The sequence below is a fragment of the Tachysurus vachellii genome, chromosome 1, assembly GCF_030014155.1.
Source record: "Tachysurus vachellii isolate PV-2020 chromosome 1, HZAU_Pvac_v1, whole genome shotgun sequence".
NCBI lineage: Eukaryota > Metazoa > Chordata > Actinopteri > Siluriformes > Bagridae > Tachysurus > Tachysurus vachellii.
This window is the reverse complement of record NC_083460.1, coordinates 18,619,335-18,633,121: the sequence shown is the minus strand read 5'-3', so window position 1 is coordinate 18,633,121 and position 13,787 is coordinate 18,619,335. Positions and strand designations below refer to the sequence as shown.

Sequence of the window (13,787 nt, the reverse complement as noted above, 5' to 3'; positions counted from 1 at the left end):
CCCACTGTCACCAAGTATGATTCCACTATGTTGTCCTCCTTCCAAATGAGCATACAAAGAGGAGTTTTGGAAAATCCTTGAGTCATGAGTTGCACCTTTCCAGCGTGCAACAATGTTGGAGAACTGCATAATTGGAGTGCACACACCTTGCACATTTATTGAGAACCAGTTTTTACGATTCCTGTACTCTTCAGCATCTGGTGTAGAGGGACGCTTTATGGATATATGACACCCATCAATGCAGCCAATGACTCCAGGGAAATTGCCATATTCATAGAACTGCACCTTGTAGATGGCTTGGGTAGCAGCATCAGGGAACTTGATGTAGTCATCTTTTAGTTTACATATAGCATTGCAGACTTTGTGGACTATTTTGCACACTGTTGGTTCACTCACGCCACACAAATCTCCTGTTTCACGATGGAATGTTTCACATGCCAAAAACCTCAAGGTAATCAGAATTTGTAAGGAAGGAGGGATAGGCCTTCCCCTTAAAGAGTGAGATGAAAGCCTTGGTTCAAGCAAAATAATTATGTCAGCTACATTTTGTTTGTACATACAAAAACGGTCACAAAAGTTAATTTCATCAAACTCATTCAGTGGGTTGCTCCTGTCTATAATTGCCCGCCGATCTGGTCTTGGTGGTACCCTTTCATCATCATTAAAATAGTCCAAGTATTCCATTTTCTTCGTTTTCTGATGTCAACCTGGAGGCCAAAATCAGTTAATCTGAAATTAAACCGACACAAAATAAAACTGCCCTCAAAAGGGTCATGTGTGATGAATTCCCTGAGGCAAAGGATGACTATGTTTATTTTTCAATGTCAAGAGGACATGGAAACATTTTTGTCCTACTGCATTGATGAAAAAGGCTTAAAGGTCAATGCCATGTTTCGTGAGTGAGTGAGTGAGGCATGGAGTGAGTGAGTGAGTGAGGGATGGAGTGAGTGAGTTTGTGAGTGAGTGAGTGAGTGAGTTTGTGAGTGAGAGAGTGAGTGAGTGATGGAGTGAGTGAGTGAGTTTGTGAGTGAGTGAGTGAGTTTGTGAGTGAGTGAGTGATGGAGTGAGGGAGGGAGTGAGGGAGTGAGGGAGGGAACAAATTAATTTATGAATAAATCAGTTGAATAAATCAGTTTTGTCCTGTGTTTTTGTAAATGTAATCACACACATCTGTAGTTCCAAAATTATGTGTAACATATGTAAACTATAGTTTAATTTTACTACATTTTCTCATACGTTTTATTTTGTGTCACATATTAACCTTAAAAATTTTAGATATTATTTTAGTGATTGCTTAGGACAACAATACCATAAAAACAAGTTAGAGTAAGCAAACTTGCACACAAAACAGACATGAAACGAGCAATATTATTAATTGTTGAAAGGCAGACAAATAATAGTTGCAAATAATAAGACATGCAAATGAATTTTTATTATTATTTTTTTTTATTGTAACCAAACATAAGAAAACAAACAAACAAGGTACATAGTCAAATCACAAGTATCATTACAATAATCAGCCATAGGTTAAGCATAGCCAATAACAGAGATCACAATAAAACAAACTGGCAAAAAAATTAAATAAAATAAATAAATAAAATAATACTAATTAGTAAATAAATATATATATATGTATCAAAATAAATCAAAAAGGGCTTTATTTTAAATTAGTTTATTTCTCTCTAACAGAGAAATCAATTTGAGGGCTTTTGTGTGTTTAACTAATTTTAAGGAGACTTGCAAATAAAGTGCTATGACAACTGCCGTCGGCGATGACAGGAAGTGACGTCATTTTGCACATGCGCGGAACCGATCGTGTTGCTGTACGGATCGAGTAGCGACAGGAACTAAAAGGATTTCATCGCACATCAAATGACCCGGAAACGGAAACGCATCTGGACCGACAGTATATTATTTTCGCACAGATAAGTCTTAAATTCACAAATCTATTAATTATTAGAGAAAAAAAAATGTATTTAATAAAACAGACACATAAAACCACCTTTATTAAAATGAGAAAATGGCACTTTTATGTTGGGTATATATAGGCTCCGTGCACACGTCACTTCCTTTCTCAGCGACGGTAAGATCATGGACGCCAGCCGCGTGCAGCCCATCAAGCTCGCCAGAGTGAGACACGTTAAATATCTGCTTTAGTTTCACACACAAATGTCCTTTAGTCCGCGTCTTAAAGCAGTTACAACTTCATTTGTTGTTTTGATAGCAGTAGAAATGAGCTAGCGCTGATCTCCGGTGTATAAAGTGTTTATACGGTGTGATGCTGTGCAGCTAACGTTGCTAACTAGCTACTAACTAACGCTGTTTAGCAGCTAACTAACGGTGTTCACGTTGTTTATAACTGCCCTTTGCGCTAGTAGCTGCACAACATGAGTGTTGTGTATAAATGTATGTTGCGTTATGAACACGTTTAGACACAGACAGATTTTTGTTGTGTTTCCTGCCGTTAAACGTTCTGTGCTGAAAAGCTCATGTAGCTTCTGTTAAAGCCGTTTTCTCTGTTACAGGTCACTAAAGTTCTGGGTAGAACTGGGTCTCAGGGTCAGTGTACCCAGGTGAGTACTGACCCAATATATCTATTATATACAGTAATGAAGTCACTGAAGCAGGGATGAGTTGTTTATACGGTTTATTCTGTTTATACTGCTATATTTTCTAATACAGAATATAAACAGACTTGATACTGTCATAAATTTGTGGAGGCATTTGGCTTCATTATGATTTTAAAATTTGTGGTCTCTTTATTCAGTCTTGTGTTGATGGTGTCATCTCTTGTTCTCTCAGGTGCGTGTCGAGTTCATGGATGACAGCAATCGCTCTATCATCAGAAATGTGAAGGGCCCAGTGAGGGAGGGAGACGTTCTGACACTTCTGGAGTCTGAAAGAGAAGCAAGAAGGCTTCGATAGGTTACAGCCTATTCAAGTTAGTGTCAAATTCATTTTGGAAAAAAATCTGCTTAATAATGTCCAGTTAATTCTCAAAACCTGGTATGATACTTAATGTACATGCCTATTAAAGGGACACGAAAATGTACATGGGTTAATAAGATGAGAACCTTAAGTTGTGTTGAATTGCAAATAGTTTTGTTTTTCTGGGTATCTTGATTTTGAGCAGTTTGACACTGGTAGTAAAAGGTAAATGCATGTTGTGGTGTTGGTGTCATGGTACTAATGCCTTTTCTTTTCTCTCTCCTGCAGTGTGCTGGATAAAAGCGATAAAGTCCCCTGAAGAAACAAGTCACCGCTGCCATCTCTTAGTCCAGATGTGTGCAAAATTCAAATAAAATTCAGTTGATTGTATTGACTTTTTGTGGTTCTTATTTGGACAAAATCTGAATGGCAGCATGTTTACCTGGTCTTGGTTTCAAAAAATGTCCCATGTGGGCTGTTTTCTCTCCTCGTGCTCAGTGTCCTGCAAAATGCAGATGAATTAGTAAAATATTTATAAATTCTTCAGATTGGCATCACAAATGAATTTGCAGGGTTTCTACAGGCAGTCTATGGAGAGCTCACTGTTCTATTACAGACTAGTGTGGGTACAGGGAGTGGGATGTCTGTGTTGGCCTGCATGGGTTTGCCCAATCCTGCACTGCCCAATGTAATCTTGCAGTGAGCAAAGGTTCAGCAATGATATTTGTGTGCACAATGCTGCTAGGTTTATTGGCCCTTTTGACAATGGCTGCAAAAAGAATGTTCCTCAACTGGTTCAGGTAACATTTAAGTCATTTTATCATCTGCATTTATAAATTGGATCAATTGTTTGTAATCTACTGGAATCCTGAACTGAAGACCTTGAATGAGTAGGACCTTGTGTTTACTTTCAACCAGGAAGATGTAACCCATAACCTTCCATTGCTCAGCTGTATAAAAATTAGAAACATAGAATTAGATATGGGCATCTGCCGAATGTAAGTGGAAGAACTAATATGTTAATGTGTAATATTGTATGCTAAATTTTCAATCCTTTCAATGCCTTGACAAACCCTTTCCTAGTCCTGGATTGCCATTTGCAGGTGCATTTTACAGGTTTCCAGTATAGCTAACAATAGAACCACTGGGTCAACTGAGGAAATTCATGGTTTAACATCGCTTGAACAAGTTTGGTTCAATTCCATTTTTATTTAACAATAGACATTGTTGCAAAGCAGCTTTACAGTGATGCATAAATTCAAAATAAAAATGATCTGCAGAATAAAAGATGACAAGATAGAAGAGAAGATGATGCAGAATGATAAAATTTTTAGCTTCAACGGCAAGCCTTTGGCTCGCCCTGACCTGCTCACCATCCGTCATATGAGAGAAATTATGCTGAAAACATCTTAAATGTCAGTTAGATTGACAACTATAATGATCAAAAAGTTTCCAATGATCAACATGAATATAACCCACAGAATGAGAGGGAGAAGAGATCAGCTATCCATCACAGGTCAATATGTCAAAGCAAAATTGATTATACTTTGTTAGTGGTTCATGTTAAGCCATGTTATATGAAGACAGTGATCTTGCTAACATCCTGCATTTAACCACAAAAAAAATCACTGCCCTCAATCCCACTTCTCCCTCAGTGCAGTGCATCATGGTCCATATAACATCAGAATATGGAACACATGTAGGCTACACATCTGATTCCGGATCAGAAAAACTGGTTTAATGTGTAGAATCAGCTCAGATTAGTGAATTTCATACGAACAATATGAGGATGTTACACAAGAACTCACATAAGCAAGCTTTAAAATATGCCCAAATGCCCCTGTGTGTGACAGCTATATTTAGAAGCTAAAAGATTATTATCTTGAGAATATTTAAGTAACTGGAAGAATGAGTTAATGTTGCTGTTTTGGTGAATTCCTGACACACACCCACACACACACACACCTGACTGGGGCGTCCATGTGATATTATTATTATTATTATTATTATTATTATTATTATTATTATTACAACAATATTCATAGTTTTCAGATAAGCCTTAAAAAGGTAGAGTGAGTGATCTTAAACTCTTCTTTCTTTTTATGTCCTTTTTTTGTTTGGAATCTACAGAGCTTTTTTATCCTCCTCCTTACTTATACTGTACTTAATAACCCTTATAGTTAAGTAATAGGTTACTAACCCTTATAGCTAAGTGTTTAAGCGAAAAGAACTTTTAAAGGCCAAAATAAAAACTTCTGATACAAAAAGATGTCGTCAGTAAAGCAAAGAAAGAGAGAAACACGGGATGAAACACTGCTGATCTTTCCAAGGATTTCTTTCCCTGCTCATTTTTATCTGTCTTTTATTGCAAATCAGATATATCGATTTACAACATTTAAAAAACCTAAATCTTAAATTCAAATCTTTATTTTTCTGTCTGTTTATATACCTGCTGTCTGTAGTGTAATATGTACATTTCTAACCTTTACATCCGTAAAGTGACGTACACAAGTGAATGTATAAAACTGTATAAAACGTTCACTTTTCTAATAGAACAAATATTTAAAATATTTCCCTTTTGAGGTGAATTTTAGCAGAATTCCACAAAACAAACAAAAACACTAGATGTAAAATAAATACGTTTATATTTTATATAGAAGGTCGTTATTTGTCCTTGTTCACGAAAAAAGGATCAGTAGTTGAGAAGTAATTGTTTGTAATAATTGATCATGTTTAGCAGTGTAGCTTGTGTGAGATCACATTGTAGAATAAAACATGTCTATTTTTGTAAACTACTAAAACACTTCCGGTTCTCTCACTTTATTCACCGCCGCGCTGATCTTCACTGCAGTGATTCTACTCATTAACCTTCAGGTTCAAGTTCAGGTTCCCGGATTATTCCACTATACAGTCTTATATATTATAATTGTAATTGTATAAAGCAGTGATTTTGTCTCTTCGTTACTTTTTCGTTTGTATTTTTTACATTAAACATATTTAATACACGACCAGTGATATATAATAATAATATATAGGTGTCCTAATATAAATCACGACATCATAAAGATTCTAAAGCAAAACAACATTCCCGATTTATATTTTGTACATTTGTTCAAATGCATGCGATGATTTTTTATATAAAATAAAAAAAAGTTTCATTAGTTTTCAGTAGCTGACGAAAGGCTTTTTATTTATTTTTTTTGCCAAACATAAGACAAATTTTGAATTTATTGTCAAATTTATCTAACACTTAAAAAATAAGGTTGATGAATATACAGCACTGATAATTTATAAATCTGGGTAAAACAAATTAAAGTAAGCGAGTAATTAATAATAATAATAATAATAATAATAATAATAATAATAATAATAATAATAATAATAATAATAATTCTCTCACCACAATCATTTTAAGAGAAAATAGTTTATTATGAAAACTAGGGGGAAAACAATTTAAAAGTGCTGCCTAAACATGGTCCCAGGCTGTTGCAAACAATAATATTATTCATTAGCAATAATAATAATAATAATAATAATAATAATAATAATAATAATAATAATAACAGAAGAAATTGTCTTTTTAACAAGTCTGCGTTTCCTCTCGTGTCGCAGTTTAACTTTAAAAAACACTTGAAGCTTTCACTGCAGTGCGATGACACCGTCCAGTCCACAGTGAAAGTGGATTTGAAGTAAACATTATGCTGATTTAACAATGGTTATCTTCACTTGCTCAGTCTTATTGTGCTATTTTTTGTTGTATATGAATTATTAAAAACCAGATGTCATTTCAGAAGAGTGTGTGATGGTATAGAAGAACAACTAAAAGAACAGCTGCTTTCACCAAATCCTTCTCTTTACGGAATTTGAAGTTTATGATTATTGACGTGAAAATACATTGTTAATTGTTTTAAATATCAAATCCAACTGCGATCTGGATCTTCAGTAAATGTTCAAATACTGGAAATAGATCACATCTAAAAAAAAAAAAAAAAAAAGACTTTCTATTACAAAGAAGAGAAATGTACACTATCTTCACAAAATTATGTTTATATATCGGACTTTTCTGATCCACATTTCCATTTTGCAGCACAGATAAGAAGCACAATTCAAACCTCTTTACATCGGAGAGATTCCCTCGTTTGAGTCCACTTCAGTTTTATTTGCACTTGCGCCCAAAACCAGACATTTCAATCTTTAAAGCTTGACCAGATATGAAACATGTTTATCAGTCTCGGATTGTGGGAACAGATGAAGTTATATATCGATTCGCGTGTGCAGAGCGGAATGTTTTCCCTCGTGCTCCCAGTAAGGGCAGTGCATCATGGGGAGATCTGTGGGCTGCCGCGAACACGCAAACTGAATCCCGGTGCCGTTTCCAGTCGAAACAGGAGGAGACGTGGCCGGACTGAGCTGCTGATGGTGCTGGTGTGTGTGGTGGTGACTTATGCCATTGTACGAATTGACTATGGCCGGCAATGTCATTGTTTGCATGCGAGAGTAAGGATTGTACGAGGAGTGCGCGGACAAGCCTTTGACGTTCACCGGACTCACGTTACCGCTCGTCATTTGGCACGAAGTGTACGGCATGGACGCGGGAGGTTGTGCCAGAGACCATGAGTTGTTCATGAACCCAGACTGTAAATATTTAGGCGTGGAGAGGTAACCGTAAGTGTCCCCACCGAAAAGAGTTTTACCGGGTTGGAAGTGTGCTGGTGGAGGTCTGAACGGTCTCTTCATGCGCCGCCGTCGTCGGTAGTTTCCCTTTTCAAACATGTCTTCACACGCAGGGTCCAGGGTCCAATAGTTACCTTTCCTTTCTCCACCGCCCTCCCGTGGCACCTTGATAAAACACTCATTCAGTGACAGGTTGTGTCGGATGCTGTTTTGCCAGCCTTTCTTATTCTTCTCGTAGAAAGGGAATTTACTGATGATGTACTGGTAAATACCTGAAAGTGTCAGTCGCTTCTCAGAACTGTCGCGTATCGCCATGGCAATCAGCGCCACATAAGAGTACGGTGGCTTTTGGTTCGCGTCCGTATTTTCTGCACTTTTCACTGCAACACTTTCGCTCTCAGTTTGCTCGTTTTCTGTCTTTCTGGCTGTGTCCATCAGACCCGTACTGCTCTCCTCCAGGCCCAAGTAGGAGGCCATCATCTCACACAAACCCAAAGAAATCCAGCAAAGTTTATAACGAATCCTGTGATCAAATATGAATGAATCCACACACTCGGTGCCTCTGAGATGAGCGGAAATCCCAAGAAGCGTCTTTGCCTCTTTGTGTAAAAGTTAAAATGTTTTACAGCTTCACGCTTCTTCTAAAACAGATCATCCATGAGAAGGAGGGAAAAGCGCGGTTTGGTTTTCGTGTAAACCCGCCCCCCCCCTCCACACACACACACACACACACACACACACACACACACACACACACACACACACACACACACGAAACAGTCGTGTCACGTTCTAACAGTTAATTAACAATTACTACTTGGCAATAATAGGCAACTTCTGTTCATTTTTAGATTTGTTAAAATATTTATTCGTTTGAGTCTCATTATTATTATTATTATTATTATTATTATTATTATTATTATTATTATTGTTGTTGTTGTTGTTGTTGTTGTTGTTGTTATTAGTAGTAGTAGTTATTAGTAGTTTTGGACTAAGGGGACGGTGTTCTTGGGTTAGATGTCTTAAAATGTGCTCTATAAAATTCATACGAACAGAGATTTTCTTCTCGCTGATTCTTTTGTAGGTTCAAATCTCAGCTATTCACAAGATGAGTATTTCAGGTATATTTATATCATGTCAATAAGCCTTTAAAGTTAAGTTGAGTAAATAACAGTTTATTACAATAAAATCTATAGATGAGGAGAAGCGCATCCGTGAGTTCTGTAGCACTTTATAGAAGTCGCTAAAGAATTATTGTATTTAAGAGTAAACAAGCCTCTGTAAGGTGGTGCCTTTGGACTGGACTTGTTTATTACAATAGAAATTAATTTGTGTTCCAGCGCGAGATTTTTTTAATGCCTTTTTTTGTTGTTGTTGTTGTTTTTTTTTTTCATTTTTAACTTTACTGTGACGTTTTAAAAGCTATTATTGTTAGAGACTGAGACTCCACGGGAACCGCACAGGATTTCGTCCAGGGGCTGACATGAAGAAGGGATGAAAAAGAAGGGATGAAAAGACGAGAGAGAGAGAGAGAGAGAGAGAGAGAGAGAAAAATCTTCAGCTATGTTACTCAGTAATCTCTTTTAATGCAGATAGGACGAGTTTGTAACTTAGCATGGTGTTGGTCAGGTTTAGCTTCTATCCATCTGATATATACTGGATATATTATTATTATTATTATTATTATTATTATTATTATTATTATTAGATTTTCTTATTTATTTGTTTTCTATTTGTATTTTGATCTTGGATAATACAACTCATCAAAGCTATAAACGCAAACAAAATAATCCTTTCTTAGAAATGTAAAAATAATAATAATTTGTATAAACATTACAAATGATGTAAAATAAGAAAATCTTTCAAACTGACCTGCATGCTGAAAGGCCTCGAAAATAAATAATTAATGTATTTGTTATTATTGTTGTTGTTTTTGTAACAACAACAACATCAATAATAATAATAATAATAATAATAATAATAATAATAATAATAATAATAATAATAATAATAATAAACAGTTATGTGATATCCATATACATTTACTATGAAGGAAGTGGTAGACGGAAGGTTTTTTGTCAGCTATATGAACAGAATTTCTCCTTAAAACCTAAAGCTTACCTAAGAAATTAAAATTCAGACAATAAAAATATGTTATACAGCCTACTGCTATGAGATAAAAATATAAGTATTTATGAATATATCAGTGAGAATGAGGAATTACACTTGAGCGAATCCTCTCTGGTTATCACATGCTAGAGAGCTGGCAAGCATAGGGAGGATTATGAAAAACAACGAATGAATGAATAATTCATGCTTTTAATACTTTTCAGAAATCCCTGTCAGGTTTGAATTTGTTAGCTGAAAAATGGTATCCATATAAATGGACCACAGAATCTCTCAGTTTTTGTGACTTCCTTCTAATTTGATCTTAAAGATCAGTGATCTGTAAGCAGGTTGTGGGTAAAGATAAAGCTATATATTGGTCCTGGTGTGGAGTTTAGCGTGTTTGCTTTTGTGCTTGCAGTAAGCACAGTGCATCATGGGTAATTCCGTTTGGTGTATTTCATGCCGGAGAACTCACTGGCCTGATTTTGGTAGTGTCTGAGCACTTCATTATAATGGATTTCACAGTGCTCCTTAGAACTCCTTGGTCTTCACAACAGCAGTACTGATCTGATCTGCCATTTTCACTGTGAGACCTCCCAAGGTCAGAGATATTTATTGTACAAGCATTCAATTGGCACAGATGGATGTACAATTAGCACAGGTACCTAACCTAACACATTGTACCTAGTTTAACATATTTAGTTCGTGCTCTTGAAAATTGAATACAAGTCCTAGTTTAGGTCAATAAAATGAATGTACAATGACAATTGCTCACTAGAGAAAACATTATATTGTACTAGAGCAAAAAGAGCGATGGGATTCTTTCTGGAGACACTGTGCGTCTACAGTCTAACTAAGAAGACTACACCTTATTGAAGACTACATATAGGGTTGTATAGGGTAGACTGTATAGGGTTGTAATTTTACTCAACTAAACTAGGCAAATAATTTATAAAGTTATTGCAACTTATGAAATGATATTTTTTCTTGCTTTCTAGCTACATATATGTAATTTTTATATTAATTATTTTATGTTTTTATATTTTATATTCCTTTTAAATTAGGAGAATTTGCCTAAAAAATTGAAAAAGCTTTTTATTTACACAGTTTATATATAATTTGAATAGGGCAATATGACTCAGTTCATGTAGGTGGTTAGAGGTATTTGAACACACTCACATTTGAAAAGGTGTCAAATTTTCTTAGACTGCACAAATAATATGTGTAAAAAATGACAAATTATGGCAGTTACATGGGCATTTCAAATAGAAACACCAATTCATGAGGCTTAAGATTGCATGGTTGATATAATTCTAAATATCAGCGCACTCTAAAACAGTCTAAATATCTAAACAATGTCTAAATATTAATATTCATTGTATTTCATGTGCTGCATGATCGCACAGCTAAGATAATACATCCAATAGATAGAAAAATTCAACAGAAATCTATGCCGCTTGTGAAGGTAAATTACTCGTAAAACTCTCCTCATGAAGCACTAAACCCCTGCATTATAGAAAACTCAAGATGATATAAAATAAAAATATGAAGGAAATTAAACAGTGTTATGATCAAAGGTCCATCTCATTACAGTTATGACATTATTCAGCTATTTATTATGCGTTTAACATGAAAACATCTGAGTGTCAAACAGGCCGACAGGTTAAAAAAAAAACAAAGTAGGCTGTTACCGGTTTGCAGCTGTAATGAATTCTGAAAGGCAGAAATTCTGATCCTCTCGCACTTCCTGCCCATGAACTGAGGCACAAGGATGTTTATGATTGCTCACGCAGGAGGAATGTGAGGACTAGTTCACTGGGTCAGGAAGGGACCTAAATAACACACACACACACACACACACACAGGAGACCTATCATTGAGAAGAAAGACGTAGAAGCTGCAGGTCCGGAAGAAGGGATTAAGAGAGAGGGCTATCCCATAATCCCTGTTGTGACCAGCTGGACACAGGGCTTGTTCCAACAAATATACACACATACACACATTTGTAATTGTATCTTTTTTGGCCATTTTTATATGTCTAGAATCTTGTCTTGAGTTGAATATTTTTGTCATTTTTATATATTTTATATTTTCTCAATTTGTTTTTAATTAGCATGCACTCAAAAATAACCTGATATATCTGTCTGCATGTGTAAGTCATGTACAGTGTGTGTGTGTGTGTGTTCACCTGACCCCCTCATGTCTTGTAGTTGCTAAGTGATAAGAGATCATTCTTAGCACACTATTTGTTCCATGTTACAAAGGCCTAAACCACCATGTGGGTGGCAGTGAATTGTGGGAGATCATATCACATCACGTTGCCATGACAAGTAGAAAGTCAATAATGGTGTGTTGTACCACACAGCTGTTCCTCTTTTCATTTTTCCTCTTTCTCGTTCTGTTAATCTCTCATCTCTCAGTGAACCTGCACTTGTTTTTCATATACTTCATAATTCATGGTTGATTCTATGTGCATGCTCCACTAATCAAAAAACATTGAGCCTTTAAATATATTAAATACATGCTTTCAATAGGTCTAAGTGGGAATTCACACAAAGCAAATGTTTAGATGGAATCTATAATAATTGCATAGTAGATTTGCACAAGAGAAACTGATGCTTAGCAAGTATTAGTGTTCATATCACATACATCAATCTGTACTGTATATAATTAAAATAGAGATAATTTAATTAAACCAACACACAGCATGATGTTACTGAGAACTACTTTTGTATAAGAATATCTGGGTTGGTTTTGTTCAAAAAGAATTTTACCTTTAATACATTTTAATATAGTAGATGAGTGGAGACAACATAATAGATATATTTGGATTTACTGTATATATTGTACACTTTAGTTCTATATCTCCTTTAAGAATTCATAATATTGGTATATAAACTTATACTATATTTACACATATATCTGCTTTATAACTGTATAATAAAATATAGACTATTTCATAGATTATATAAACAAAACAATTATATAATATATATATATATATATATATATATATATATATATATATATATATATATATATATATATATGTGTGTGTGTGTGTGTGTGTGTGTGTGTGTGTGTGTGTGTGTGTGTGTGTGTGTATGTATATATATATATATATATATATATATATATAACATGATAATGATAACTAGGAATACAATGAGAATAGGCCACAGGACCTTCATGTCATGTAATGTAGTCAGTATACTATTTTAAAGTTTTTTTCTAGATCTGCAGTACAGAGGACTATGTATGTAACGGTGGTCTAATGACTGAGGTGACCTCAGTCTTTTTGTTTCCTTGTTTCCTAAATGATTTGCAAAAGCAAAATCATCATAACCTGTACGTGAACCTCCTGTCCTTCAGGACCTCTCGGACAGTTTCTTCAGCACTAGTTGAGGCCAAGTATCAAAGCTGTCATCAGGATTTGTAACACAAACTGACAGACAATAACAGACAACTCATAAATATCACAGAGTATAAATTAACTGTACAGTAAGTTTCTAAGGGAAGTGGAAGGTATGAGAATGTGTATCACTGCATGAACTGAAAATAATAATAATAATAATAATAATAACTGAAAAAAATACAATAAAAATAAAAACAAACAAAAAAAATGTGTCTGTAAAGGTGGTAACATATTAATAGTGCTTTTCCACCAACAAGCATTCACATTTTGTCTTGCACTTCATTTATTACAGAACGGTGTACTGGTCAGCGGTGCACTGTCCATGTCTTTTACTGTGTCCAATTATTGTACTGCACTGTCTTGGACTGTTAGCACTCATCTGCTGTACTGTGTAGGTCTGTGACTTATTACTGCGTTGTCTTCTGTAGTTTTACTGTGTTGTCTTCCGTAGTTTTACTGTGTTGTCCTCTGTAGTTTTACTGTGTTGTCTTCTGTAGTTTTACTGTAAACAACAAATGTGAGCACAGGATTATCCCTGTCTTGTGATCATACTGTATGAGAATGAGGCAAGAAATCTTAATAATAAAACAATACTCTAATTTTATATAAACTATTCTAAAATGAAACCAGCCATATCTTATTTGTTGTTAAAAAGCATGTG

General features: G+C 35.1%; 2 protein-coding genes across 2 annotated transcripts; one reads left to right on the top strand and one right to left on the bottom strand.

Annotated features, from left to right (window-relative positions):
- The first annotated feature begins 2,025 nt into the window (after positions 1-2,025).
- Positions 2,026-3,318, top strand: rps28 (ribosomal protein S28). The gene is made up of 4 exons (XM_060863912.1): positions 2,026-2,130; positions 2,526-2,573; positions 2,803-2,941; positions 3,217-3,318. Exons 1-3 carry the CDS (start codon positions 2,032-2,034, stop codon positions 2,923-2,925), a joined length of 270 nt encoding a protein of 89 aa, XP_060719895.1. The 5' UTR covers positions 2,026-2,031; the 3' UTR covers positions 2,926-2,941; positions 3,217-3,318.
- A 3,021-nt stretch (positions 3,319-6,339) lies between these two features.
- Positions 6,340-8,231, bottom strand: foxl2a (forkhead box L2a). The gene is made up of 2 exons (XM_060875930.1): positions 7,041-8,231; positions 6,340-6,902 (listed from the first exon to the last, which is right to left on the bottom strand). The coding sequence occupies exon 1, from the start codon at positions 8,080-8,082 to the stop codon at positions 7,183-7,185; it is 900 nt and encodes a 299-aa protein (XP_060731913.1). The 5' UTR covers positions 8,083-8,231; the 3' UTR covers positions 6,340-6,902; positions 7,041-7,182.
- Positions 8,232-13,787: the final 5,556 nt, after the last annotated feature.